The sequence below is a fragment of the Synchytrium microbalum genome, assembly GCF_006535985.1.
Source record: "Synchytrium microbalum strain JEL517 chromosome Unknown SmJEL517_scf0002, whole genome shotgun sequence".
NCBI classification, from domain to species: domain Eukaryota; kingdom Fungi; phylum Chytridiomycota; class Chytridiomycetes; order Synchytriales; family Synchytriaceae; genus Synchytrium; species Synchytrium microbalum.
The window spans coordinates 422,893-447,994 of record NW_022158351.1 but is presented as its reverse complement, the minus strand read 5'-3'; the positions used below and the strand labels follow the sequence as shown (position 1 = coordinate 447,994).

The following is a 25,102-nucleotide window of genomic DNA, read 5'->3' as shown; positions in this document are numbered from 1 at the left end:
AATCGATCGTTGACGTAGAGGACCACCATTTTTCTTCTTGTTCCCGCGTTTTCCTGAGCAAACGACCACCTTGGGGCCTTGCTAACAGAAGAAATGGATACATTATTATCTTCTTTGGCTAGATCCACTAGTATGTACAACCCGTCCTATTTTTGTTTTTGGGTTTGCGTCCTTCAGTTTTACCAACACAACTTTTTCAGGAATGCGAGAGGAGGGGGAAGCAGAAGAGCGAGTGGGGAGTCCTAACAATACTGCAATTTCGGATCCTTCACAGGCACCAATACCTGCAGCGACTAATATGGAAAAAGATCCCTTCATAACTCCTTCACGACCACCAACAAAAACGCTAGATATACCAACACTCACGCGTAGTGGCCCAATAAAACAGCCCTCATTCACTCATCCACCACACGTAGACGGCAGATCTACATCTTCAGCATGCTCATCACCAGCCAACTCCCTTTTACCAAACACATTTCTCAGATCTCTACACCTGACGCCCTCTTCAGCATCACTGGGATACGAGGCTTCTGTAGCAATTGCTTCGGTTGAGGCTGCAGAACGCGTGAGGGAGCGATCAGCGAGGCATATACGGCATCGATCTGTGTCAATCACATCGGTTGGGGCACCGTTTTGGAGCTGGGAATATCTGGATTCCATATGTGAGGATGAACGACGACAACCGTTTGATGGGTTGCCGGTAGTGCAGAATTATGGTGCTGCTGGTGCGCGGAATCATGTTGTGGAACCGACTCCTTTGCCGAAGAGTATTCTCTTTGTGCTATGCATTATAATATTTTCAGAGCCTATGAGCATGACAATCCGTACGTAAAATTCTCGTTTAAAATTTGGAATGCTACTGTATTTACTGTTAATTTCTTGTTGCTAGTCTTTCCGTTCGTGTACTTTATGGTACGAGACTTTGGAATGACGGACGAGAAAGACATTGGATTCTATGTGGGATTTATCGCTTCTGCCTTCAGCTTGGCTCAATTCTTGACCTCCATTTGGTGGGGATGGTAAGTCACGATCCACGTATTTCAAACGAATCCTGTGGCAAGACATTTGAGTTTTTTGCATTTTAGGCTATCTGACAAAATTGGACGACGACCAGTGTTATTGATTGGCCTACTGGGCAACGCGTTGTCTGTAATACTTTTCGGAACAAGCAATTCGTTGAGATGGTGTATATTGTCGAGAGCTCTGTGTGGTTTCTGTAGGTTATTTGAGGAGCCGTCAAGTACAACATTGAGTTTTGATGCTAATTTCACTCTTGTCAGTAAACGGAAACATAGGAGTTGCGAAATGTGTCATGGGCGAAGTAACTGATTCTACAAACCAAGCCAAAGGATTCAGTATCTTTGGACTCGTATGGGGAGTTGGATCAATAATGGGGGTACGGTTTTGCACCGCTACTATTGAGATTTCTTCAGAATTGAACAATTTCTCATTGTTTAGCCTGTCATTGGCGGCGTCCTGGCCAAACCAGCCGAAAAATGGCCAGAAATATTCGCACCCTTCCCCCTCCTCGTCAAGTACCCCTACCTACTTCCTTGCATAGTTTCTGCATTCATCAGCTGTATCGGCCTCGTAGTCGGTTGCGTGTTTCTCGAAGAGACAGCACCTGGCAGAGGAAGTGGTACATTCTCACAACGGGGACTATCACATACAGCAGAGGAAGAACGACCGTTGCTCAGTAACAGCACAACAGCACCATCAGATATAGTTATTGAAGACGAGACTGATCAGTGTCGTGCCGAGTTATCACGATGGGAGTCTGATGCGACAGCTGTTGGCGAATCGCAAGTTGCAGGTACCAAGACTGGGAAACCGGATGCTTTGTGGTCGATTGGAAGTGTTGCGAAAAAGACAATATTTGCGTATTCTATGCTGTCGTTTCAGAATATCATGTTGGATGAAGTGTTTTCGTTGTGGACTGTTACACCTCCGAGAGATGGTACTGTTGTGGGTTTGAGAAGTATTGATTTCAATGGAAGCCAACCAATTTTTGTGTTCTTTTTTGCAGGTGGTCTCGGATTCACATCAACAGACATTGGATTCTCGCTCTCGATCATGGGAGTTGTGACACTCATATGCCAGCTCGGTCTATACCCATCTCTATCCCGTCGCTTTGGAGCTGCTACATTGTATAGAATAGCAATGCCCTGTTACATATTCGTTTTCCTTGCATACCCTCTGGTCTCTACCTATGTGTCTACCGGTGAAGGAGGAAGTCGTGATGGTTTCGTATGGCCCGTGTTGTTACTAGTCATGACGTGCCGAACATTTTTGAATGTTTGTGCATTTACGAGTATCATGATTATGGTAAGCCAATGTTTGACAGGAATCAAAATCCTACTCCAACACTTTTTTATTAGATCAACAATGCAGCACCCTTGGGCAAACTAGGAATAGTAAACGGCATCAGTCAAACATCTGCTGCGTTTGTTAGGAGTGTTGGACCATGTCTCGGTGGCTCATTATGGGCCTGGAGTCTCACAAACAGCCAAGCATTCCCACTAAACCACTGGTTTGTCTTCTTCTTTCTCATGGTGATGGGATCTCTCGCATCTCTACAAAGCTGGATTGTGCTGCCTTCTATGGCCGAAACTTTATCAAGACAAGAATACGGTTCACTATCAAGCGGACATGTCTGAATTTTACTTTCACTTTTAATATGCGTTTGCAATGTTACAGAGCTGTTACGTTTCTACACTATCTTTGGAGACCTCATCTTTCTGCAAAACAATACAATCGTCTTCTTGTCCGATACATGTACACACACTACCACTACTACTCTATCTTTTGTTTTTTGTTTAAATATTGAGTCCTTTATATGGCCGTTTAGTCCGTGAACAGACGAGACCTACGACATGCAATTTGCTGAGCGACATTCCCGATGCTTCGAAGGAAAACGAGCACATATACTCACAAGAGGAAGAAAACATTCCACCATGCAAATAGCAACAGCCAAAAAGTTTTATGAGGAAGCAGAACATATCCAATAGAAGCCAAAACAGTGTTGGAAGGAGGAGAGGAGGCCGCAGGTGTTGCAGCAGCGGTTGTTGTATTTCCAGTAATAGTAGTGTTTGTTGAGTTTGGTGAGACGGAGGTGTCGTTAGCCCATATAAAATTGATACCAGAGGTTTGCAAGTCACTCAAAAATGCGTTTGTGATGCTTCCATTCAGGGTTGTTGTATTCAGGAACTAAGATGAAAGAATTGAGTTGAGAAGACTGATGATCGAAGTTTCAAGTACTAGACATACTTGGAAGTCACGGAATGAGCCAGTTTCGTCCTATCAGATACTGAATCGTCAGACGGTTTTTTGTTCTCAGTAAAAGAAATAACACAACAAGAGCTTACCTTGATGAACTCAAAAAGCCCCCACATCTTAATCAAGGGATACTTTGCGTAGATTGTCTTATTGGTCATTGATTGTGTCCACCACGCTCTCTTCATGGCAACTTGGCCCGGACCAACAGCTACCGGTATTGACTGCCCAGAGGGCCCATCAGGTGTCAGCGCAATGTAGAATGGTATGCCCCATTCGGAAAGCTACGTCGATGTTTGAAGACCGGTAAGCACAATCAGACACGAACGAAACATTTTTGCCAGCTTACAGAGAGCGGCTTTCCCATGGAGGCAACAAAATTATAGAATGGAAAGTTCGCAGTGTTCATAAGGCCATCAAAGTAGTTTTGAGGAGGGATGCTGTTGATGCCGTACATGGCAGAAGAGTCGAGATAAGGACCATGATAATACCTATAAATAAAATGGTATAAAATATATTGTTTTGGGTCCACAAGTGCATTAAAAACACTGTACATTGATGTCCCAATCCAGTCAACATATTGTGTGCCTGGCCAATATGGAGTATCTACAAACACAACCGGTTAGCATCGCGTTGTGACTAGAGAACGAGCTCAGGGTTCTTACAAGGGTCATCACGAGAGTTGATATTCCCATCATGATTCGTATCAAGTAAAGCCATGTTTGCAGCATTGATGGGGCCAGTCGTATCCGGATTCAGAGAGTATTGTCCATTTGGCAGAATCTGTGGGGACCACAACATGGCCGTCGAGGGTGCGACAGCTCGAACAGCATTAGTCACATTGATCCAAAGTTGAACAAAGCTTGCCTATAAACAAATCGTGAGGAGAGAAACGGCCGAGTATTGCATATGTTTGATCTTTACCGGTTGCTGAGCATACGGATACCAGTTTCCATTCATCTCGGATGCTAAACGTAGCCAGACCTTGCGTCCCTTCTTGTTGTAGGCAGCACATTGGTTTGCGAGAGCTTGAATATCATTTGCCGATATTGCAGAGTAGCTTGTTCCGGCATTGTTGAATGGAAACACGTCCAATAAGATTCCAGCATCACTAGATAGGTGTTTGTGTCAGAAAAACACTTGGAAATCAGGGTGGACGTTCAAAAAAGGGTGAGTCAAAATGGTTGAAGGTGTTTATGGCCAAACAAGATCCAAACACCACCGGACCAACAGATCCAGCATAGAAACCTCTTTCTGAGTGTGTAAACACAATTTCAAGCTGATTCCAACCATGCTCCGGAGGGTGTGTCACGACCATTCCGAAACTTACGTGTTGGTCAACTCCAGGAGTGTTTCGTTTACAGTCGTATCAACGTTCGGAGTGTTTGAGTTTGCTATAAAATACACAATTTTATGTTAGAAAAGGTCGAGAAACGCGCTCCGAGGTTTGAGGGCAAACTTTGGCAAGTTGCTTAAGCTTTCCGCACAAGAAAAATTCCACACATCTTACCAGAGAAGGCTGGAATGTTTTGACCAATATGCCATAAGCTAGTGGAGCGTGATATCTTTAGTACATATATTTGTGGATTTTTGGAGAAGAGAGAACAAGTTTGTTACCTCCACTTCTTGCCAGTACGGTCGTTCAAAAGTTTGGGAGTGTCGTTCGAGCTCGTATTGACGTAGGGGTAACTGTCGGTCCAAACAGCTATATATACTCCAGTTTCGGGTTCTAATAGTTGCTGGACGCGAGAAGCTGGACTTCCTCCGAGCTCTACTCTCATTTTCTAGCTGCGGTGTGAATGTGCTGAAATTACAAGCTTTGAAAAGCGAAAGCGAACATGGCGAAAAGACAGGGACTGCCTATACCTGTCCAAGCTGCAAATACGCCGTTTCGCGTCGTGAAACATGAAACAGGAAGCAAAGTGCAGCCGATCGGTATATAACGTGACGTTGAAACAAACAGACGCGCTTTGTGCTTGTAGCATAGATCTACGAAAACAAAAACACGACAACCCCAGTTTGAAGGTTTAAATCAGTATAATATATACTTAGATACTCTCCACGGGCACCTTTACCCTCCTTACAATAATTTCGTTAAATATCCACACATAAATTCTTAAATAACAGTCCGAGACCACTAAATAACATTCATTTTCATTCTTATAGCCTCTCTTTGATCCACCAACGTCCCTTCAAACACAAACAACCATTCATCTCTCAAACTCTAGCACTCTACCAAGTTCTCAAGCAAGGAACTTGAGATCCAGCTTATCACCAGCTTCACTGATGCTAACCAAAGCCTTCTCAATATCCTCCATCGTATGAGCAGCACTCAAACACAACCTACACCTTGGTTCCGTAATGGCTGTTGCTGGGAAACACGCCATAACAACCGCAATACCTTTGGCCAACAATTCCTGGCTGAATGGCACAAACTTGCAGGGCTGACATACTATGATCGGGACCACTGGCGAGTCATCATGACCAAGCACTATAAATCCCATTCTCTTTAAACCGTCACGGAATCGACGAGTTACTCTAGCCAAGTTCTGGATGCGGCGTTGACCTTCATTAGTGCCGTCTTCACCCATGATGATTGTCATTGATGAATAGATTTGTTGCAGTACGGGTATAGACATTGCTTCGCCATAGAGAGACGAGTGGTTGTATAGGCGGATCCTGTTGATGAGAGCTTTGCTGCCTGATATGTAACCACCAGCAGAGCTGAATGCTTTGGTAAAAGTACCCTAATCGTAACTTGTAAGTTTCGTGCAGAGACGGGCAGTTGAACGGACAGACGACTATGATTAGCGGCCCTGAAGCAACGGTATGACTCACCATTAAAATGTCCACTTCGCGTGGGTTGATGCCATAGTAGTCTGCAAGAGGTTTGTCGTTGGTGAATTGTTCACTCAAATCTGATAAGAACATGATAAGTAAGCTTACCACATACGCCCCGTCCCTTTGGTCCAATAGCACCAATAGAATGAGCTTCATCGACATATAAAAAGAACTAGAGCAATGTTAGCAACGCTGTGGGTGGCGCCCTTGTCACAAGTTCATATCTGCTCTATGCGCCTCTTACATTATATTTACGTTTCAGTTCGAGGATCTGCGGTAGTGGGCATATGGTGCCCTCCATCGAATACAATCCCTCCACGACAACTAGAATCTTCTTCCACGGCTTATATGACTTGCTACCTCTTCCATCTTGACCATTAGCAATACCGTCCCTAAGTACCTTCTCCAGCGAGCGCATGTTGTTGTGCTTGAATGGCCGAATAGAGGCACCAGATAATCGACAGCCATACACGAGAGATGCGTGGTTCAATGAGTCTGATACGACCAGACAGCCCTTTTCTACAATGGCGGGAAGAGTCGTCGAGTTTGTAGCAAACCCCATAGATACAACTACGGCAGCTTCCTGTCCCACAAATCGGGCGACTAGTGCTTCGACCTGACTATGTAAGTCTAATGTACCTAGCTCCATACGCGGAGAACAGACGGTGATCCCATACGTTGCTACGGCATCTTCAACGGCATCAACTACTCTTCCACTGGACTCAGCAAACCCCAAGTAATTATATGATGACAAGTTCAATACTTTTTGAGTTTCCCCTGTGAGTTTCATTTCACCATTTTCTTGAACCCGTTCTAGTAAGGTCAGATATGCTCCAGGCGCGTCCGTTATGGGTCTGTGGAAACACTCTTGCATGTGAGGATAGAAGTGCCTATGCGGTTGAAAGTGTGTTTGAGTTTGAGGTTGGAACTGCGAGAAATACGTCCGTCTGATTGAAACCTGTGCAAGAAGGCTTCCAAATCGTTGGCAATTACAGGAGCGAATCCTGGTGGTGTCGGTGAACTTCAAGCCAACCCAAGAGAGAGAAAAAAAGTTAGCTCTTGTTGGACTAGAGACCACAAGACGACAAAAGAGCACGGCTAAGCCGACTTACGCATAACCGAGTATCATATTCTTGATTAGGTCAACCACTTCCTTTATAACGGTCTTCACACTGAATACCAAGAAGAGAACGACAAAATTACAATATGTGAGTAAAAGCACCCAATTGGGCGGATGAACTTCCTTTTGCTGCTTTGGTAGTTTACGAGAAGTAGGATGATGGCACGGATATGCTTCGATACTGTGCTTTCCGTTCTCTAGGGCAGCATATTGGAGCTTGGATGGTGATTCAGTCGTTAAGCTCAGGGTAGCAAACATTAAGTCTGACGCTCCTTTTCCCATATCTGCTATTGACAACCAGGTGCTCCAGAGGCGTTAAGCTGTACCTCCTCACTATTAGATCAAATGCAACGTTCTTCTGTGGTTTCGTTTTAAGTTGCATTTTCGCCTGAGCCACTTCTTGGATGATTACGTCGGACCCCAAGTAGTACCCCAGGTATATTGGATTTTTGGATACCGTTGTCAACCGTTGTCAGAGTCATTATTTTTCGCTTTGCTGGAGTTTGCTTTGAGCACAACACGCTCTGCGCTCTGTTCACCCAAAGATTCGTGCAAAGTGAGCTTACAAGCAAGTACAAGTCTCAGCTTATTGCTACGGGCTATATACCACAGCTAGATAATAGCTTAAGCCTATGTATGAACTGCAAGCGATCGGCCATCCTATCTAGCAAAAATTCGTGATTTCGCCAACTGCGACTTGTTTTTGGACTGACGCGATGCCGCAATCCACACCTTTTTCACTGGTCTTAGGGTAAAGAGAGCTTCAAGGCTTGATTTATATGCAAATGCGTACAATTGATGTAGGACCCTGTGCGAGGTACAAGCAGGGGTTTGCTCAAAACACTATGATGATATTCTTGGTTTCGGACACCCGAAAGTAACGAGTTCTCCAAGCACGTACAAGTTCTAATGGATGCATATACTCGATTCACATTAAGCGACACTATATTGAGCTCCCAAATAGCCGCCTGACGTGAAATTAGCTTTGCGAATCACGTAAAATTTAGTGAAAAATATCAAAGAGAATATATAAGAGACCAACCACATGATCGATTTGGAAAGTTGCTATATCAAGATACCAACCAGATACACGTTCAAGCGCTCCATTATAACTGTAAAAGTAGTGGACATTTTAACGTTGTACGTAATCGAGTGAGAAGTACACCTGTGCAACGTCACAAGATCAAGCTCTCGTTCTAAAAACCAAACGAAACTCATTAAGAAACAGAATCGAAACTACAATGGCAGCTCTATTCGTAAGACATCGGCCCCAGTGATCATCTCTCATCTTGACTAACACCCTCCACCCCATATAGAACACCGACCTTCGTAAGCTATTTGGCCGTCGATGACCTGGCAGTGTTTTTTCATTCGAACCAATGCTAAACACGACTAATCGGCCATTCTACTCCTGTAATAGATGCCAAGATCACTCACAGGAGTGGCAAAGTCTACAATGTCCCGACTGGTACGAGTCGTCCTTGCCTATGTCTCTTGATTTCATATCAGACACGCGGCGTGGTTTGAATGATGGCTGCCAGTAAGAATCATATAGGATTATGACGTTTAATCAATCATCCTTCATTGTAGGTCTCTTCATTGGAAACAAATACGTGAAATCCGTATCAGGCAAAAAGTTTGCTGTAAGTTCGCAACTGAATGCATCTTGGCACCAGACTTGAAGGCTATGTAGCTCCATTCCGTCGTCTGTCGTATTGGATTTCCCTTTGGTTGTGTTCCTCTCGTCGCGGAATGTGTGAACTACACTATAGTTTAAATTTGAGCTCAAACTCGTCCTTCTTCTGTTAGTCTGTCGATCCTCACGACGGCAAAGTTATTGTGGATTTCTTCGAGGCCGACAAGGCCGACGTAGGCAAGCATCCCTTACCCACGGTTACATCTTCCCTGTCAAGTTACTGACTCATATCGGTGACGCTTTCCCTACAACAGACGTCGCAGTCAAGGTTGCCCAAGAGGCTTACGAAAATGTTTGGTGCAAGGTTACACCTTCCGAACGTGCTCGTCTCATGAACAAACTCGCTGATCTGATGGAACGAGACACTGAAGTCCTCGCTGAACTCGAATCTATGGACAACGGCAAAACCGTCAAGGATGCCCGAACTATTGATGTTCCCGGAGCAATTGCCTCCATCAGATACTATGCTGGATGGGCCGACAAGATCACCGGCAAAGTCGCAGACATCAACCCCAACTTGCAAACCTACAGTATGTTAGCGGAACACTTACGGTGGAGAAACGCCAATCGTCAGAACTCACTAACTCTGTTTTCCAAACAGCTCGTCATGAAGCTTTGGGAGTTGTCGGACAAATCATTCCCTGGAACTTCGTAAGTATCCCGCATTATCGCATGAGTCTATTGAAGCAAGTCTAACTGACCTCTTCTTTCAATCCAGCCATTGTTGATGATGGCATGGAAGTACGGTCCCGCCTTGGCTTGCGGAAACTGTTTGGTCATGAAGACAAGTGAAAAGACTCCAATGTCTGGGTTATACTTGACTCAATTGGTTGTTGAAGCAGGCTTCCCACGTAAGTGTCCCGCAACATTATACTAGTCTATTCAAGCAATTTATCTAACTGCCCATTTGTTTTATCCAGCTGGTGTCATCAATGTCCTTTCAGGATACGGTGCAACTGCAGGAAACGCCATTGCTTCCCACATGGACATTTCCAAGGTTGCCTTCACCGGCTCTACTGCTGTCGGAAGGAAAATCATGGCTGCCGCTGCTGGTAGTAACTTGAAGAAGGTCTCTCTTGAACTCGGAGGCAAATCTCCAAACATTGTCTTTGAAGACGCTGATTTGGACAAGGCTGCTTTCTGGGCCTCTCTCGGTATCTTCATGAACCACGGCCAAGTCTGTTGTGCTGGTAAGTGCTTCCGTTCCATGTTCTTGATGATAGCCCCTGTCACCAACGACTTGGATTTTTCTTTCCAGGGTCACGTCTCTTTGTCCAATCATCCATCTACGACAAATTCATTGAAAAGCTCACTGCCGTTGCTCAAGCTATCAACGTCGCTGATCCATTCGATGACAAGAGCAATCACGGTCCTTTGGTCGATGAAATCCAATTCAACCGTGTCATGAACTACATTGACATGGGCAAGAAGGCTGGTGCTAAGGTACGGTGGTGAACATTTGGCCTTCGCTTTGCATAATTTGTCCATTTGTTCTTATGTGTGTCTTACAATGCAACCAGGTCGCTTTCGGTGGTAACCGAGTCGGCACTGAAGGTGAGAGTTGCGAGTTTTAGATCTTTCATCAATATCTTAACTAATCATCGGTATATAATAGGTTACTACGTCGCTCCTACCTTGTTGACTGACGTTACAGACGACACCGTCACAACCAAGGACGAAATCTTTGGCCCCGTCTTGTCTGCTCTCAAATTCGACACCATCGAAGAAGTCATCAAGAGGGCCAACAACACCTCGTTTGGTTTGGCTGGTACGTGCTCGTGACTCTTTGTAAATTGCTTGGAACCTATAGACTAGGACTTGCTTGTGGTGAGACTTTAACAATTTTTCCAAACGTTATTAGCTGCTGTCCACACCAAGTCCTTGAACACTGCCATGCGTGTCAGTAACGCTCTCAAGGCTGGAACTGTCTGGGTTAACTGCTACAACATGTAAGCGCGGAAGCAAAGTTTGTCTCCAGTTTCCAAGAAGCAATTCCTTCCAACTCAATCATGTTGTAACATTCATTCTCCCTAAGGCTTACACCTCAACAACCATTCGGTAAGAATTTGAATGTTTAAACGCGCTTACTTGCCCATGGCTTTCAGACTGCCATCGGCATTTTCCTGACACTTGCAATAAAAATATGCTCGCAGCTTTCTGACGTTACCATCCTTATTCGATTAAACTAACTAATACGTTTATGGTCCTTTAGGTGGATACAAGGAATCCGGAATGTACGCTCAACTCGTTCTAAAAAAACCTTGCATATTACATTGTTTTTGTATCGTCGCTCATGTTTGATACTTATTACTCACACAATCCCCTTGTGCTACCTTAGTGGCCGAGAACTCGGTGAATACGGTCTTATGGAATACTACCAAAGTATGCCACCACTTCCTTGGTGTTTCGTCCGTTTTTGTGTTCTAACTTTTTTTTCTCACTTTCTAGTCAAATCCGTCTGCATCATGCTCGACTAAACGGAAGGTCCCAAATGAAGATTCTCATCAACTGTCCCAAAAGAATTTCGGTATCAAATGTGATAAAAGCTTTTGCTCAAGTTTAAAAAAAAGAATTCGTGATTTTATAAGCTCGATTTTGTGTGGTGAACAGTAGCCGATGCCTTTTGGTTGAGGAACAGACGCATAGGAAGCAGAGATTTGATTGGACATTGGATGGTTACGAGTACCACACACAATTTGATTCGACAATGGCAAGTCTGCGTTCATCGAAACTTTTGAGATTATCTACAAAGTGTGTGCGGGAATTCATGCAAAGGGCATCTGTAGCTGGCTTCACTTGTCTATTGGAAAGACGAGAATTACTTCAGAACCTCGAAATCAGCTGGGAGAAATCGGTCAAACCAACTTTTTTTCACCATACCTGCAAAAGCAACCAAAGCAGGAAGCCTAAATGAAACACAAAACATTTCCTTCTTTGGAGATACATCACGAACGCGGTGTATCTTGATTATATCTGATGGGAGTAGTTGTGTTCCAAGATTCTTGCTGACCATCTAATAAAATGGAGGGAAAAAAGTGAGCGTTCTAAACAAGAATGTACGCGAGACTTGAAACGCACCTCGACAGCATCCTTCTCGGCCTCCTCTTGTCCTTTCGTAAAGAGGTAGCAATGCACAATCGGGAGCTTTTCAGTTGGTATCTGATCCTTGTATTCAGATAGGAGTCCACGGAAGGCATCTGTGGTGTGAAAAGGGTGAAGTGTAAGAAAAGTCACAATGAAAAAAAATCCTCCAAGTAGTGAAATGATTGCGTCAAACTCACCTAGAAACTCAACCGCAGCAGCAGGGAGGTTCATCACATAGTGATTAAACCACCGCAATTTACCACCATTTGTTTCTACTTGACTCTCCTCCGTTTTCTTGGCCGCATCAGTAGCAATCTGGGATGGCGCCGAGCTATTATCGGCCGACGTCTTTTGCGCTTTGGATCTCCTCACACTTGGTTTCGGTGCTTTTGATGCCATTGATACTCGTAAATCAGCACGATTCAATTCTCGCAATGAAAAGGCAAAGAATTCACGTGCGTCCATATTGTATGCTGCGACTTTATCTTCTACCTGTCAAGTGTGAAGATTTTGTGTGTCAGATCAAATTCAAAGACAATTGGTGCTTCATTCATCGTGCGTTTTTTACCTTATTTAGCTGAACATTCTCAGCTAGAGCCTCATATGAATTAGGATTCAAGTCACTAGCAAACACTGTACATTTTTGATTCTTGGCTGCCGGAATGGCGAATGGGCCTACACCAGCGAATGCATCACCTTGGCGAAAAAGACAGGTCAGGCATCCCAAATTAATTGACGCAGGCACTATCTTCTGGAAACTTACATATAATATCACCAGGCTTGAAGAAACTCAAAAGCCTTGAATGTTCCATCTGTAATCTAGAGTTCCAATACACCTTCGAAAAGTCGAAGCGGAACTTGCAATTGCTTTCGTGCTGTTGCAAAAAATTCAATACTTGATCACGTCACTATTATAGCCTTTTTCACACAGTACTCACCACTTCAGCCATAAAATCATCATCGCCAGCCAATACCTCCATTTTGAAGAACCGGAAAGTGTGATCAATTGAATCTAGTTTGTTGACTACTGTTCGTAGATGTCTGTTTTTCTAAGCAAAAACAAAGGTGATTGAGGGGAAACTTCAATGTTGATCATTGAAATCGAATACACGTACATCGAGCAAGACTTGACCTATAAGGTTCTTATATGGCAAATAGTCATCCCGTAAATTGAAATGAGCTAGAACAAATGTGAATGTTAGGTCCGCTTTAGCAATGCAAGATTCAGCACACATTGTACCTATGTGACCGACTCCCTCAAAAGACGAAGGAACGTCCATTGTGGTGGGCAACACTGATCGAATGACTTGTTCTAAGCGCAAGAATGTCGCTTTAGAAACACGACCATTGTAGTGCATACGTTACGAGATTGCAAAGGTAAAACATACCAAAAGTCCAATCTTCATACGTCAAATGAAGCTCGTAAGGAGTGACCACAGCACCTTCCTTAGCAATGACTTGTTGAAGAGCTTGGGACATTGTCTGGACATCTGCTTTTTTGTTTACCAATAAGGAGAGTAAATCAGTCAAGGTATCAAATCCATGTTCAAATCGAGATCAGAACTCACTTGGCTCTCGCACGACATCCGGGTCAAGTAACAACATTCGTTCAGTAGAGTGACTTGGAATGTCAATGACTGGTTTGATGCCTGCTTCTCGCAGCACAGTTCTAACATAAAAGAGACACAGTAAGATTAACAATACAAGATAATGCATAAAGAACGTGTCGCAACGCGTCTCAAACCACCTCAAAATCGTCAAGCTTAAGACTTTTCTTCAAGAACAACTTACCCACGAAGTGCAGCAACCAATTGACTTGTACGTTGAGCTGGAATACGCAAAGCCGTTACATTGATGATACACGAGAAGAGCTCCTTGTTTAGAATCGTGGTATTTGGTAGTGAAGGCGGTTTTACTGGCATTTTCTTGGATTGATCCTTTTTGGGAGTGGAACATACGCAAAAGCACTGTGACGTGTAGTTTTACAACTCTCAATCCTTTTAAATAGTTTTAATTATATGCGGTTAAAGTATCTCTACACAAATTTACAGATATGAAACATAAAATAGACATCTGTCAAGCCGATAATTTAAGGCTGTTTGCGATAACAAAGTCTCAAATCCTTCTCCAGTGTGGGCGACTTGAAATGATACGAGCGCACAAGCAATTGTCCATCTTCTTCCAGCGTCCATTTTCCTTCAGTGCTCCAATGGTATTCTTCACTGACTGCTTCAAGGTAGAGTGATCCATCTTCCAGGCGTTTCATTCGATCCTTGAAATTACCAAAGATCGGATGATGCCTTTCAGCCCACTCGAAATCAATAGTATAGTGCTCGGTGGTTCCTACAGATCCGAAGCGTTTCAGTTCCAGTGATTTCCCAGACATTCAAACTACAATCACAATCACCTTGGACATCGGTAGAAGCCAGTGTAGTCTCGGTATCAGTAATAGTGTAAACTACAGTAATCATCCTGATAACCTATTGCGTGGTGTTAGTGCTTGGTTCTGCAACAGTCAAGGTTAACCACACTTCATTGTTTGATGACAACCAAACAGTAGAGACATACTTGTCGAACAGCCCAGGAAATACTCTGTGCCGCCAATACATCTTGATAAGAAGTAGTCAAGGCCACATCTATTAACGGTATAGGCTGTTGTTAGCGACAAATGAAAATGCAACAGACAATGCCTAGCAGCTTGTTCTGTGATAGATCGAGATAAGCACATACCTTCCTGCCAAGTTCCTTCAAACGTAATGTACATTCTCCTCGTATATGATTAGTCTTCGTCTTGGCTGTTGGTTTTGCGAAAGTGTTGTTGAACGATGGTGGTGTCAGAACTCACATGCAGAAGGGATCGAATGGATCAAAGAGGAACGGCATTACGTTAACATCACTCTGAGAATCAACAGACTCGGTCGTCGGGAATCACGAGGTTTATGAACTTCGCGTGTCGTATCTTCTCGCAAATACATCGAGACAACAGATCAATAAATATAAAAATTATAGTCTATTGTTTTCTATTTGTGCAGTTTGTGCCCTCATCCCTTCTATATTCCCAGCAGTAAAGCCGGCTACGATATTTGACCTAATGATATAGTCATATTATTAGCTCAAAATTCAACTGGATACTAGAGCAATCTTGGCCAAAAGCAATGATTCACCAGATAATCATACGTACCATCGAATCCAACAAATCCAGTCAAGAGCATCACGTAGAAATACGGTTTGGACTCAATTTTAGAACACCAATTCCATGCTGAAGTCAAGCGGCCATCAATACAACTTCCGGCATCAAAGAAATTGTCGGCACCACTGCCATCAAACGCATGTGTAAAGAAATCTCGTAATATAGTCTTCCTGCAGTCGTCGACCGAACCATATCCATTTTTGATGTATGTGTGAATTGCTGGATCTTTGGCAATTTCACCAATCTTTTCAATACATAGGGTAATGGGCCCAAGTATTCGACAGATCTGAGTGTACTTGTCAATGAATATGAATGCATTAGGCACATTGTGGTCGCCTTAAGTTGAGGAAAATGGTGTGAGAAACTCATTCGACAACAGACTCATTCATTCACGAGAACGACGATGACATACCGAGATGCACAACGCTACTTCCAACCCAGCTTCCCACTTTGGTTTGTGCAGCATTCAATATATTGTTCATCATACGGCCCACACGTGGTGCATGTTGAACTCGATTGAGACCTTGGCCTGTGTCTCTCAAACGATACATTGATTGGTTGTCAAGTAGATCAAGTTCGGCCATCATCCACATCTTATAGAATTCATGCAACACCATCGACCAGAGGGTAAGAGATTGGAAGACGTAGTTGAATTGACGAGTATGGTTGTGAGTAAGTCTTGCCCCGCCTTTCCCAGACTAATTTGGACCGATTTTTCGTTAAAAAGATGTTCGAGTTGGGGGCTCCGTGGGCGTAATAAGACGTCGATCGCATGAACTAAGTCTTACTTGTATGGCCAGCGAATAGTTCTTTTCAACTTTCTCAGCGTGAAAGTATTTCGTCAAATAGTAGAGCATCTTATCACATGGATCTCGATTTTGCCTCAAGAATGCATTGTTGTCTCTATGATAGGTTTAACACATAAGTACCGTCCAGAGGCATACAAGCAGAAAAGTTGGTGGTAGTACCCAATTGAATATAGGCAAGTACGTATAACCTCCGGGCTACAATCGGCACTTCCATACTTTCGGGCGAGCAATTCTATAGATTTTTCTTTACGTTTTATATCTGCTTGTATCTGAAAAGAATGTCAGATGCAACGCTCGATTTCCTTATGTTGAAGCGAGCAAATTGTCGGAGTTATACCTGATAACGGCTCTTGTTTTCTGGATTGATCTCTTCGGTCGCCACGGGCATGAGCTCATCACTCAACACGTTCAGGGCTGTTTTGGCATTTAAAGTACCATGCACGGTCTGCAAAGGAGTAACACAATTGAATTCTAGCATCTCTTGAATCTCTGGTATTTGTGAATCCATTAACATATACATCAATTTGCCGTAAGATGACCTCATTTTGTCTGGATTCATCACTTTATGGCGTCGTCCAAGTTCAAATATCCTTTGAAAGAAACTCTCATTGTCTGCAAAGTCCCGATTGCTGAAGAGTTCTTGTCCAACTGATGCGAGAGGGTGGGCATTGTCAGTTCAACTCTTGAGCGAAACACAGACACACAGGACTTACTCTTGTAATCAGCACTGACTACCAAACCAGAAAGGATTTGGCAGAGTTCTTTTATCTGAGCAACAATGCGTTTGGGTTTGTTTGCATAACTCTGAATATCGACCTTGTCTGTATATTCCGAGATATCGAGAGCAGCAGAGATGAGCCTCACATACTTGCGTTCACCGTATTCGAGCCGAAGAGGTATATATTTTGATCTCTCGACATACTCGTCGAGTAGCGGTGCTCGTGTGGATATAGATGGTGCAGGAGCTTCACTTCCACTATCTGCTGCATCTTCAATGTCATCATCATCCGAGTCTGGGGCCGAGTTCTTTTGACTGAATCCAAATGAAAACTTCCAGCCAGCTTTTGGTGATTTGGAACCTTGACCATTGGCGGCTCCGTTCATGGCAGATAGTGAGGGTAATGCGGATGCATGGCTATTGTTGTTGTTGATATTAGGTGTTGGCATGGTTGATTTGGTGATGGATTGAGACGCTGGGACACCTGCAAACAAGACTAATTTATGCTGTCGTCTAGCTCCCTTTCGATGTTGTCCTGCGAACAGCGAATGAAATTAGCAAAGCAGCGAATACATAAGTTTAACAAAGCAATGAATAAATAAGTTTAACAAAGCAATGAATACAGAAGTTCAACAAAGCAATGACAGTGAATACACAATCCAACGAATATCAAGAATGGTTACCTTGATAGCAAACTTCACAATAAGCGTCCTTGCAAACATCGCAAACACCATTGGCTGGCTGATCTTCACATTCAACACAAAACCCTTCTGGAGGAGGACGTTCTTCTTCATCAGCTTCGTCATCAGGATCAGGAGTATCATATCCACCGAGAGAGCCCAATGCCGTTTTGTCATCAACAAGTATATGATCAGCATCACCGTCAAGAACTTCCGCGAGATTGAACTTGGTTTTGTTTGATGTTGATGATGCTAGGCAACAAGAGAGCAAGAGCAAGTAAGAAAAAGGACAAGGCGTGCATTCAACAGTAATACTCGGATCGACCTGCGCGGTTGCTCTTACCTGGGATGGTTGGAATCTCGACATGTTCAAACTGCTCATTTTCCGAGTCGTCCATGACTGGCGAATACACTTCTACCTGGACATCCTCATCTGGACTATCAATATCCATTGCGAGGATTCAATGATTCAATATTCGCGAATCTGATGTGGATTTGGATTCTTTGAATTTTGAATGAAAAATTTCAAAAAAGAGTAAGATCCAACTCGAGGGAGAGCCATTATCAATTTTGTCTCGTATATTCGACATAGAAATTGTCTTGTGAGGTCGCCACATGTCCACGACGCCAGTTACGCCAGTTTGAAAAAAATATACCATCCTTAAAACGCCAGCAAAACCACACCACGATCTGAAGCAGCTAGGTCTCTAGGACACAGTCGGGACGTGTCAAAGCCATCTAGACACCGGCAGCTGATACTACTGAACTTTAAGTGGAAAATCCTTTGTCGCATCGTTTACATCGTGTGACTGCTCCTTCTTGCATTCTCTACTTTCAAACCAAACAACGAACTACAAAAACCAGCAAGATGACTACTACTTACATCGTCAACGCATTCTTGGAAGTCAGTAGCCTCTTGCACTGCTTGCTTTGTCAAGAATCTCTTTCACAATTTTCACCGTTGGAGCAGAATTACGCCGCTTTCGAACAACACCGTGTAGTCACAAGATAAGCTAACCGTTTGCTTCTATTCCTTAGCTGATTCCCGGTCTCCTCTTCTTGGCCGACCCAGTAAGGACCAAGCTTCTCTCGCTTTCACATTGGACATGAAGTCTTACCATTCGTGTTGTAGGCCTCCACTACACCAAAGGAGTCCCAAGGCGCTCTTTCTCTTGGAAACCATAGGTTATTGGGAGGCTCATTGATGTCTCTCGGCATCTTGACTGCCTTGACTAGAAACAACCCATCGTTCGAAGGTGAACTGGCACTGTTGCTTTCCTATTACGCTCACACATCTTCGAATGCAACTAACAAATACGCCGTTCGATTCTAAAGTATCCACCGCAGTCGGATTTTATCACTGGATCGCTGTTGTCCGGGCCATGAAGGACTATGCCGACAACAAGTTGAACAATGCACCCATCTACGCTACTCACTTGGTTTTAGCAGTGTAAGTGGCTTGAAAATACCCAAAGTACTCTTCAGAGAGTGTCAGGAAGCAAGACGGGAAGCCGAAACACTCAATTATTGAATCTCAGAAAATCTCACATATGCCAACCATTCGATTAGATTGTTCACAATGGACGCCAATGCTCGTCGCAGCTTCTAAACATTGAAGATGAAATGCAGCAACGAATCGTGTTGACTCATAAACTCACGTTCTGTGTTGATTTGCAATACAAAAGTGTCTTCCCACTCAAGATATTGATGTATTATCAGTTTCCACTCCCCACGTGTTGGAGAATGGCAGACTATTGCCTTGGGGTAGATTGTTTGGATCTTCTCTAGAATTGTTTGGTCTTTTCTAGCGGACTTCCTTGTCGTACTAAGACAGATTGCTTCACTCCAGAATTTAAATCGCGCATCCTCATTCTGACAACCAAGGAACTTCTTATGTGTCTTGTTAAACAAATCATAGATATATTAAAGGGAACGCCCACGCCAGCACCAAATTTGATTCATATATGCACACGAGTATTATTCTTGCTACACTACTCCTCCACTTGTCGATGTTTGCGGACTTTCATAAGATATGGCAATTTTCTCAACGTAGTAAACCCATCGACGACGAGTTCCATAGAGTGATTAGGATCAACGCCCTCAAAGTCAAATTTTCTGAGCAAGTTGGCCATGCAGATCTTGACCACGGATAGAGCAAAGTTACGACCGATGCAATTATACTCGCCTGTACTGAATGGCAAGACTAGGGAACCACGTAGAATTAGCACAAAAAACGGTAACAAGCGGAGAATAGATCGCTTACAACCAGCATTGTCATTCCTCGATCCGTCCAAGAACCGATCTGGGATGAACGAGTCTGGATTTTCCCATGTAGCTGGATCCCTCATCAGCACAAATAAGGGGATGATTACACCAGTTGCTTTGGGCAAAAGTAATTCGGCTACATGGACATCACGGTTCAATACCCTCACGACCCATGTGAATCCAAACATTCGTAACGTCTCGTTCACGCATGCTAGGAAAATGGGTATCAATACGCTCATACTACACAAGAGACATGTTTGTACCAGGGAACTCACCATTCAAGTATGGAAGTTGTTTGCAGACTTCAGGCGAAATATTTCCCGTCGACGGTTCCACCGGTGCGTTGTCAATCTCCTCTTGTAGTTTCTTGTAAGCAACTGGGTTTCTGACGAGACTGATGAGAAGGAATGCCATGCCTAAAACCAAACAGACGGGCCTTAGGACAAGAGCAAACACAACTGAAATTTCAATGTCAGTTACTTACTTCGTGAAGATGTACTAATTCCAGCAGTGAGGAACAAAAGACTGTTCGCAACTACTTCATTTCTCGTTAGCTTGTCTCCAGACTCTTCCTCAATTTCCGAAGCTGATGCACCATCAACCAGCACTACAAGAATATAAAAATGAAATGAGATACAATTCCTTTCCACTAGTCTACTTGTCAAGTTACTTTCACACTAACCTTGCAGTAAATCATCTCTCCGGGACTTTCCAGCAATACGATCATCAATCAATGGCTCAATAATCGAAGCCAGCTCCGACGTCTTGGCATGGGCATCATTCAAAATCGGATTTGGGAAGTACTTCAAAAAGCTTAAAATAGCCATTAACACTTTCCTAGCAAATATGGCATAGGCTAAATCTGGTACTCTGGCAGCTCCCGATGTTGTTGTCTGAGCCTCGAATGATCCTCCAAACGCACTATCACCTAATCAATCGGCCTCACGAGTCAGGCAACGTTTACGCCTATTAACCAGCACGAATTTGAGGCTCGTGGAGGTCACAAACTCCAGCCGCACAGGCGCAAATATTCACCTAGACAATCGGCCATAAACAGTTTGAGCTTCTGCCATACGTCCTCAGTGATTTCGCCATTCGGGCTGCCATCAATCGACTTGTCTAATACACTAGCCAAAACTGTAAAGTTTTGCGCAAAGTAGGCTTCAACACTAAGAAACGTTTGATGAGCTTAAAAAACTAAATTTGAGGCCAAATGAAGTGTACCTCCTTAAATGCTGAATTCCAAAAGCAGGGGCAATGGCTTTACGTATTCGTTTATGTTCTCCGTGATCTAACGTCGTCAACAAGTTGTCCCCTACACGGAAACCAAAATCAGGATACTCAACTTAATATGAACGCCGATTTCGGTTGGTTTGATGCGTACCATACTCATTGTAACGCAAAGTCCTGTATATGAAATCGGGCTTATCGATTGCATTTGACAGGAGCAGGTATTTCGCGACATCCCCCCGACAAACTGTTATCCACGTGCTCCCAACACGGATAATAGGCCCATACTTTCGATGATCATGTAAAAGCTCTAGTAGTAATATCGTCAAATTTTTGGATGTAACAATGTCAATGTAGCAACACAGAAAAAATTACAATCTAGCCAAATATCTTACTCATCGGAAATAGCGTCCATCCCATAATCGTGCATGCAATCGCAGAAAAAGTCCTTGAAAGCAAGGGCATCCACCATGGTCCTGGGATTTTTGCCAACGGACTTGTCACGTAGGTCTTTTGGACAAACCAGAGAAACTTGACTACAACAGCTGCAGCAATTCCACTCGATACCAAGATCTTTGCATTCTTTGGAAGCTCCATTGTTGGCCAACGTGTTCAACGGTTTTTAGGGGTTTCGCTTGGATGAACTGTTCCAAAGAATCGGACAGTTGCGAAGGCAACCAATGCCAAAGCACAAACAAAAGCTTTGAAGTGGTAACAGATCTGCCTGAAAAGTAAGTTATGACTTGCAACACGGCACTCAGCCCCTTCCCTCCTCTTATCATCATGTCGTGATAGGTTGTCAGGTAATATAAAAGGCTTCTTGGATCGATCAAATGAGTGGGCGATAATCTAGTCAGTTCGTAGAGTTTTACAGTATTTATAGTACTTTAAGAGTCTTATCTCGCCGCAAGTGGAATATCTGTAGTCCCATACCTTTGCCCAGGGCACAATTAAGTTGCAGTTGCCGCAAAGTCCATTTTCAAGCAACAAAACACGCCTTGATGCAAAGCAGCTAGACCTGTCGACGGACCTGATATTCATTTACGGTGTTTGAGGTTTATCCTATCCTGTAGGGTTATGCCAAACAAAGTGGGCCACAAAATATGTGTAGCACAATGCAAAGGCAAACACCTTTATTACGGTTTCCTAAGACTTTCAAATCAAGCGTCGTATTCACGACGAGAAAAGTAACTGTTCACCTGTCACCTTTATGAAGCGACGAATATAGAGAATATAGATACAATCTTAAAGTGACAACAAATATACATAACGTTACACCCAACAAATCAATCTTATGTACGCTACTCCTCCGCTCGTCGATTTTTGCGTACTCTCATAAGGTACGGCAACGGCCTCAATGTAGTAAATCCATCCACAACAAGCTCCATAGAATGATTTGGATCCACGCCCTCAACATAAAATTTTCTGAGCAAGTTGGCCGTACAGATCTTGACCACGGATAGAGCAGAGTTGTGACCTATGCAATTGTACTCTCCCCCACTGAATGGCAAGACTAATGGAGGAGGCAAGAAAAAGTAAAACAAAAGCTTCAATGGAGAACACTGAATGATGAAGTGACTTACATCAGCACTATCATTCCTTGATCCATCCATGAAACGATCTGGGATGAATGAGTCTGGATTTTACCATGTAGCTGGGTCCCTCATCAATACAAACAAAGGAGTGATGACACCAGTCCCTTTGGGCAAGAAGAATTCAGCTATGTGGACATAAAGATTCAAGAACCTCACTATCCATGTAAATCGATACAGTCTCGGACTTTCGTTGACACATGCTAGAGGGACGAAAGATTAGCATCATATTAACATATTACAGCACTAGATCCATAACAAACTCACCATGCAAGCTGTTTGCAGACTTCAGGTGATATATTGCTAGTTGATGGGTCCACTGGTGCACTATCAATCTCTTTTTTTGTAGCTTCTTGTAAGGGACTGGGTTTCTAATGAGACTGATGAGAAGTAATGCCATGCCCAAAATCAACCAGAGCTTTAGCACAGGAACAGCAAAAAAACCGAGCGGACAATTCCCATAATGTTTACGTCGTGCCGATGTACTAATTCCGGCAGTCAAGAATAACAGACTATTGGCCAGGACTTCATTCCTCGTCAATTTGTCTCCTGATTCTTCCTTAGAATCTGAAGCAGATGCACCATCAACCAACCCTGAAATTTCAGAAGACAACTCAGCAACTTCCGGACATGACATACGAACCAACCCAAACGACTTGAGCAAGATCAGATCTACTATTGAAAAGCAATTTTATACAAGTTACCACAACTGGGAACGCCCACAACAAACCACCGCCATGCGTTTGCTGGCTAAATACTGGATAAAAACCTCCAGGATAATCAATATACAATCAAACCAAGCGAGGCCATATAATTGCGTTTTGCTAATATCATGTAGCAGGTTCTTTTTGCCTGACTGGATCGAAATATGGGTGTGTCATGGCTTCACGTGGTGTTAGCCTTTCTTGATGATCATATCGTAATAGTTTGTCGAGGAAATCCATGGCTTCCGGAGATACATATCTTTCGTTTTCTGTAGTGATGAATTTCGTCCAGGCCTTTCGTGGATACCTCAAAGTGCGAACAAAGGAGTAAGTGCGAAGCCATCGACAGGTGTTGGCCAGCTATAATTAGTCGAGAACCTCACCTTCCAAGGATTTCATCAAAGTGAGAATCAAGTTCAATACCATACTTGTCGAGATATGCAAACAACTCATCAGTTCCCAATACTTTGGCAATCTTGACGAGCTGATCGTAATTGTCATGACCATGGAAGAAGGGTTCTTTTCGGAAGATCTGCAGAGCGATAAGATTCGATGCCTTTAAGTACACGAACAAAAAAAAACTTTCGCGACCAACACACAGGCCTTACCATGCTGGCAAACATACACCCCAAACTCCACATATCAAGCGAGTAGTCATATTCTTGAAAATCTACTAGCAGTTCTGGGCCCTTGAAGTATCGTGACGCCACTCGCACATTGTATTCAGTGCCAGGATGGTAGAACTCAGCCAAGCCCCAATCAATCAATCTCAGCTGTGTAAGTAAGCGAAAACGTAAGTCCACTGCCAAAATTATTGCTAGGTGCTTCAGCGGGACAAACCTTTCGCTTCTCATGATCAATCATCACATTCTAGGATGGCAAAAAAAGATGAGAAGATAAAACACCACTGCCAGGCACTCTACAACTTACGTGTGGCTTGACGTCTCTATGCATGATTCCTCGAGAATGGCAAAAGTCCAGAGCCTATAAATACCCGTTTGTCAGTCCTGTTCCAATGCTTGTGTTTAACTTGATGCTGTTCCTACTTTGAGCAACTCATGTATATAGTATCGAACATCATAATCCGTGAGTTTTGGATACAAGACTTTGAAATCGGTATTGTTGACGTATTCGAATATCAATGCGGGAGTTTTCGACTAGATAGAACCAAGCGGTTATCAGCCCATTCCACGAAGCAACAAAAAAAAAACTCTTTTTATACAAGCTCACTTGTGGATCTCGCACAATATCCAAAAGCTGCACAATATTTGGACCGCCCGACAAGTTTTGCAAGATTTTGATTTCTCGTTTTATCTTCTTCTTCTTCACTGGTTTGAGGACCTTGATGACACATTTCTCATTGTTGACGACATTGATTCCTTCAAAGACTTCAGAGTATTTGCCTCGGCCGACTTTTCGTACAATCTCATAGTTCTCTTGGCCGCTAATTAAAAGTACATTCATTAAAATCGTCGTGGCATGGAGCTAGATGGGAACGGTACAATTTCTTACCCCCACAAGATGTTGAGAGTGTCGTAGTCCCAGTAGTCTCGAGGCTGCTCCTGATTGACATTGGCATACACTAGAGAAGATATAGATCAGCTTGATCGTTCTTTTCCTGACCAAAAAGTTATCCAACAGAAAATGAAGAATCGCTTTTCTTCCCGTAAATTTTGGGAAACATCCTGGTTTACAGGCAATGCGATGCTGAAGAAGAGGCCAATTCGACGGCGGCTGTGCTTACCTCTTGCCACAGATGTGACTGAAGACATCTCCTCTCTTCTCTTTTTGATTTTGGCTAGCAAGGGTGAAGGAAGTACCATTGGATAGAAAGTGATTTGCAACCTCAACGTAATTTCTACGCAGATCGCATTGGAAACTCTTCAGACATTCTTTTTAT

The 25,102-nt window shown here is 43.4% G+C and overlaps 8 protein-coding genes across 8 annotated transcripts; 2 read left to right on the top strand and 6 right to left on the bottom strand.

The window, feature by feature from the left end:
• Window positions 1–93: 93 nt before the first annotated feature.
• On the top strand, window positions 94–2,657 carry SmJEL517_g00556 (uncharacterized protein; the record flags this gene model as incomplete). Its single annotated transcript, XM_031166485.1, has 8 exons — window positions 94–130; window positions 201–824; window positions 890–1,019; window positions 1,086–1,216; window positions 1,281–1,396; window positions 1,459–1,957; window positions 2,027–2,325; window positions 2,379–2,657. 8 exons carry the CDS (start codon window positions 94–96, stop codon window positions 2,655–2,657), a joined length of 2,115 nt encoding a protein of 704 aa, XP_031027600.1.
• Window positions 2,658–2,928: 271 nt separating this feature from the next.
• On the bottom strand, window positions 2,929–5,054 carry SmJEL517_g00555 (uncharacterized protein; the record flags this gene model as incomplete). The annotated part of the gene is made up of 10 exons (XM_031166484.1): window positions 2,929–3,207; window positions 3,268–3,297; window positions 3,366–3,557; window positions 3,623–3,764; window positions 3,828–3,879; window positions 3,939–4,140; window positions 4,198–4,384; window positions 4,604–4,667; window positions 4,784–4,821; window positions 4,891–5,054. 10 exons carry the CDS (start codon window positions 5,052–5,054, stop codon window positions 2,929–2,931), a joined length of 1,350 nt encoding a protein of 449 aa, XP_031027597.1.
• A 462-nt stretch (window positions 5,055–5,516) lies between these two features.
• SmJEL517_g00554 (uncharacterized protein) lies at window positions 5,517–7,516 on the bottom strand (the record flags this gene model as incomplete). The annotated part of the gene is made up of 6 exons (XM_031166483.1): window positions 5,517–6,020; window positions 6,112–6,152; window positions 6,220–6,286; window positions 6,359–7,004; window positions 7,073–7,135; window positions 7,227–7,516. 6 exons carry the CDS (start codon window positions 7,514–7,516, stop codon window positions 5,517–5,519), a joined length of 1,611 nt encoding a protein of 536 aa, XP_031027598.1.
• A 959-nt stretch (window positions 7,517–8,475) lies between these two features.
• Window positions 8,476–11,407, top strand: SmJEL517_g00553 (uncharacterized protein; the record flags this gene model as incomplete). The annotated part of the gene is made up of 17 exons (XM_031166482.1): window positions 8,476–8,490; window positions 8,551–8,563; window positions 8,655–8,702; window positions 8,825–8,877; window positions 9,044–9,103; window positions 9,148–9,460; window positions 9,532–9,581; window positions 9,649–9,781; window positions 9,851–10,120; window positions 10,189–10,373; window positions 10,451–10,484; window positions 10,546–10,698; window positions 10,792–10,879; window positions 10,966–10,988; window positions 11,143–11,164; window positions 11,269–11,312; window positions 11,379–11,407. 17 exons carry the CDS (start codon window positions 8,476–8,478, stop codon window positions 11,405–11,407), a joined length of 1,533 nt encoding a protein of 510 aa, XP_031027595.1.
• A 315-nt stretch (window positions 11,408–11,722) lies between these two features.
• SmJEL517_g00552 (uncharacterized protein) lies at window positions 11,723–13,936 on the bottom strand (the record flags this gene model as incomplete). The annotated part of the gene is made up of 12 exons (XM_031166481.1): window positions 11,723–11,730; window positions 11,811–11,943; window positions 12,009–12,127; window positions 12,212–12,506; window positions 12,583–12,710; window positions 12,778–12,889; window positions 12,953–13,063; window positions 13,130–13,194; window positions 13,255–13,326; window positions 13,403–13,504; window positions 13,583–13,683; window positions 13,806–13,936. The coding sequence occupies 12 exons, from the start codon at window positions 13,934–13,936 to the stop codon at window positions 11,723–11,725; spliced, it is 1,377 nt and encodes a 458-aa protein (XP_031027596.1).
• Window positions 13,937–14,103: 167 nt separating this feature from the next.
• SmJEL517_g00551 (uncharacterized protein) lies at window positions 14,104–17,863 on the bottom strand (the record flags this gene model as incomplete). Its single annotated transcript, XM_031166480.1, has 12 exons — window positions 14,104–14,357; window positions 14,422–14,494; window positions 14,583–14,666; window positions 14,745–14,809; window positions 15,196–15,540; window positions 15,617–15,902; window positions 15,993–16,107; window positions 16,173–16,282; window positions 16,351–16,661; window positions 16,727–17,266; window positions 17,415–17,663; window positions 17,755–17,863. The coding sequence occupies 12 exons, from the start codon at window positions 17,861–17,863 to the stop codon at window positions 14,104–14,106; spliced, it is 2,541 nt and encodes an 846-aa protein (XP_031027593.1).
• A 1,539-nt stretch (window positions 17,864–19,402) lies between these two features.
• SmJEL517_g00550 (uncharacterized protein) lies at window positions 19,403–21,503 on the bottom strand (the record flags this gene model as incomplete). The annotated part of the gene is made up of 9 exons (XM_031166479.1): window positions 19,403–19,614; window positions 19,675–19,887; window positions 19,952–20,092; window positions 20,161–20,283; window positions 20,359–20,604; window positions 20,712–20,845; window positions 20,901–20,991; window positions 21,061–21,216; window positions 21,302–21,503. 9 exons carry the CDS (start codon window positions 21,501–21,503, stop codon window positions 19,403–19,405), a joined length of 1,518 nt encoding a protein of 505 aa, XP_031027594.1.
• A 1,825-nt stretch (window positions 21,504–23,328) lies between these two features.
• Window positions 23,329–24,974, bottom strand: SmJEL517_g00549 (uncharacterized protein; the record flags this gene model as incomplete). The annotated part of the gene is made up of 9 exons (XM_031166478.1): window positions 23,329–23,509; window positions 23,586–23,734; window positions 23,811–23,975; window positions 24,043–24,072; window positions 24,133–24,186; window positions 24,249–24,359; window positions 24,433–24,646; window positions 24,715–24,784; window positions 24,947–24,974. The coding sequence occupies 9 exons, from the start codon at window positions 24,972–24,974 to the stop codon at window positions 23,329–23,331; spliced, it is 1,002 nt and encodes a 333-aa protein (XP_031027427.1).
• Between the last annotated feature and the right edge of the window lie 128 nt (window positions 24,975–25,102).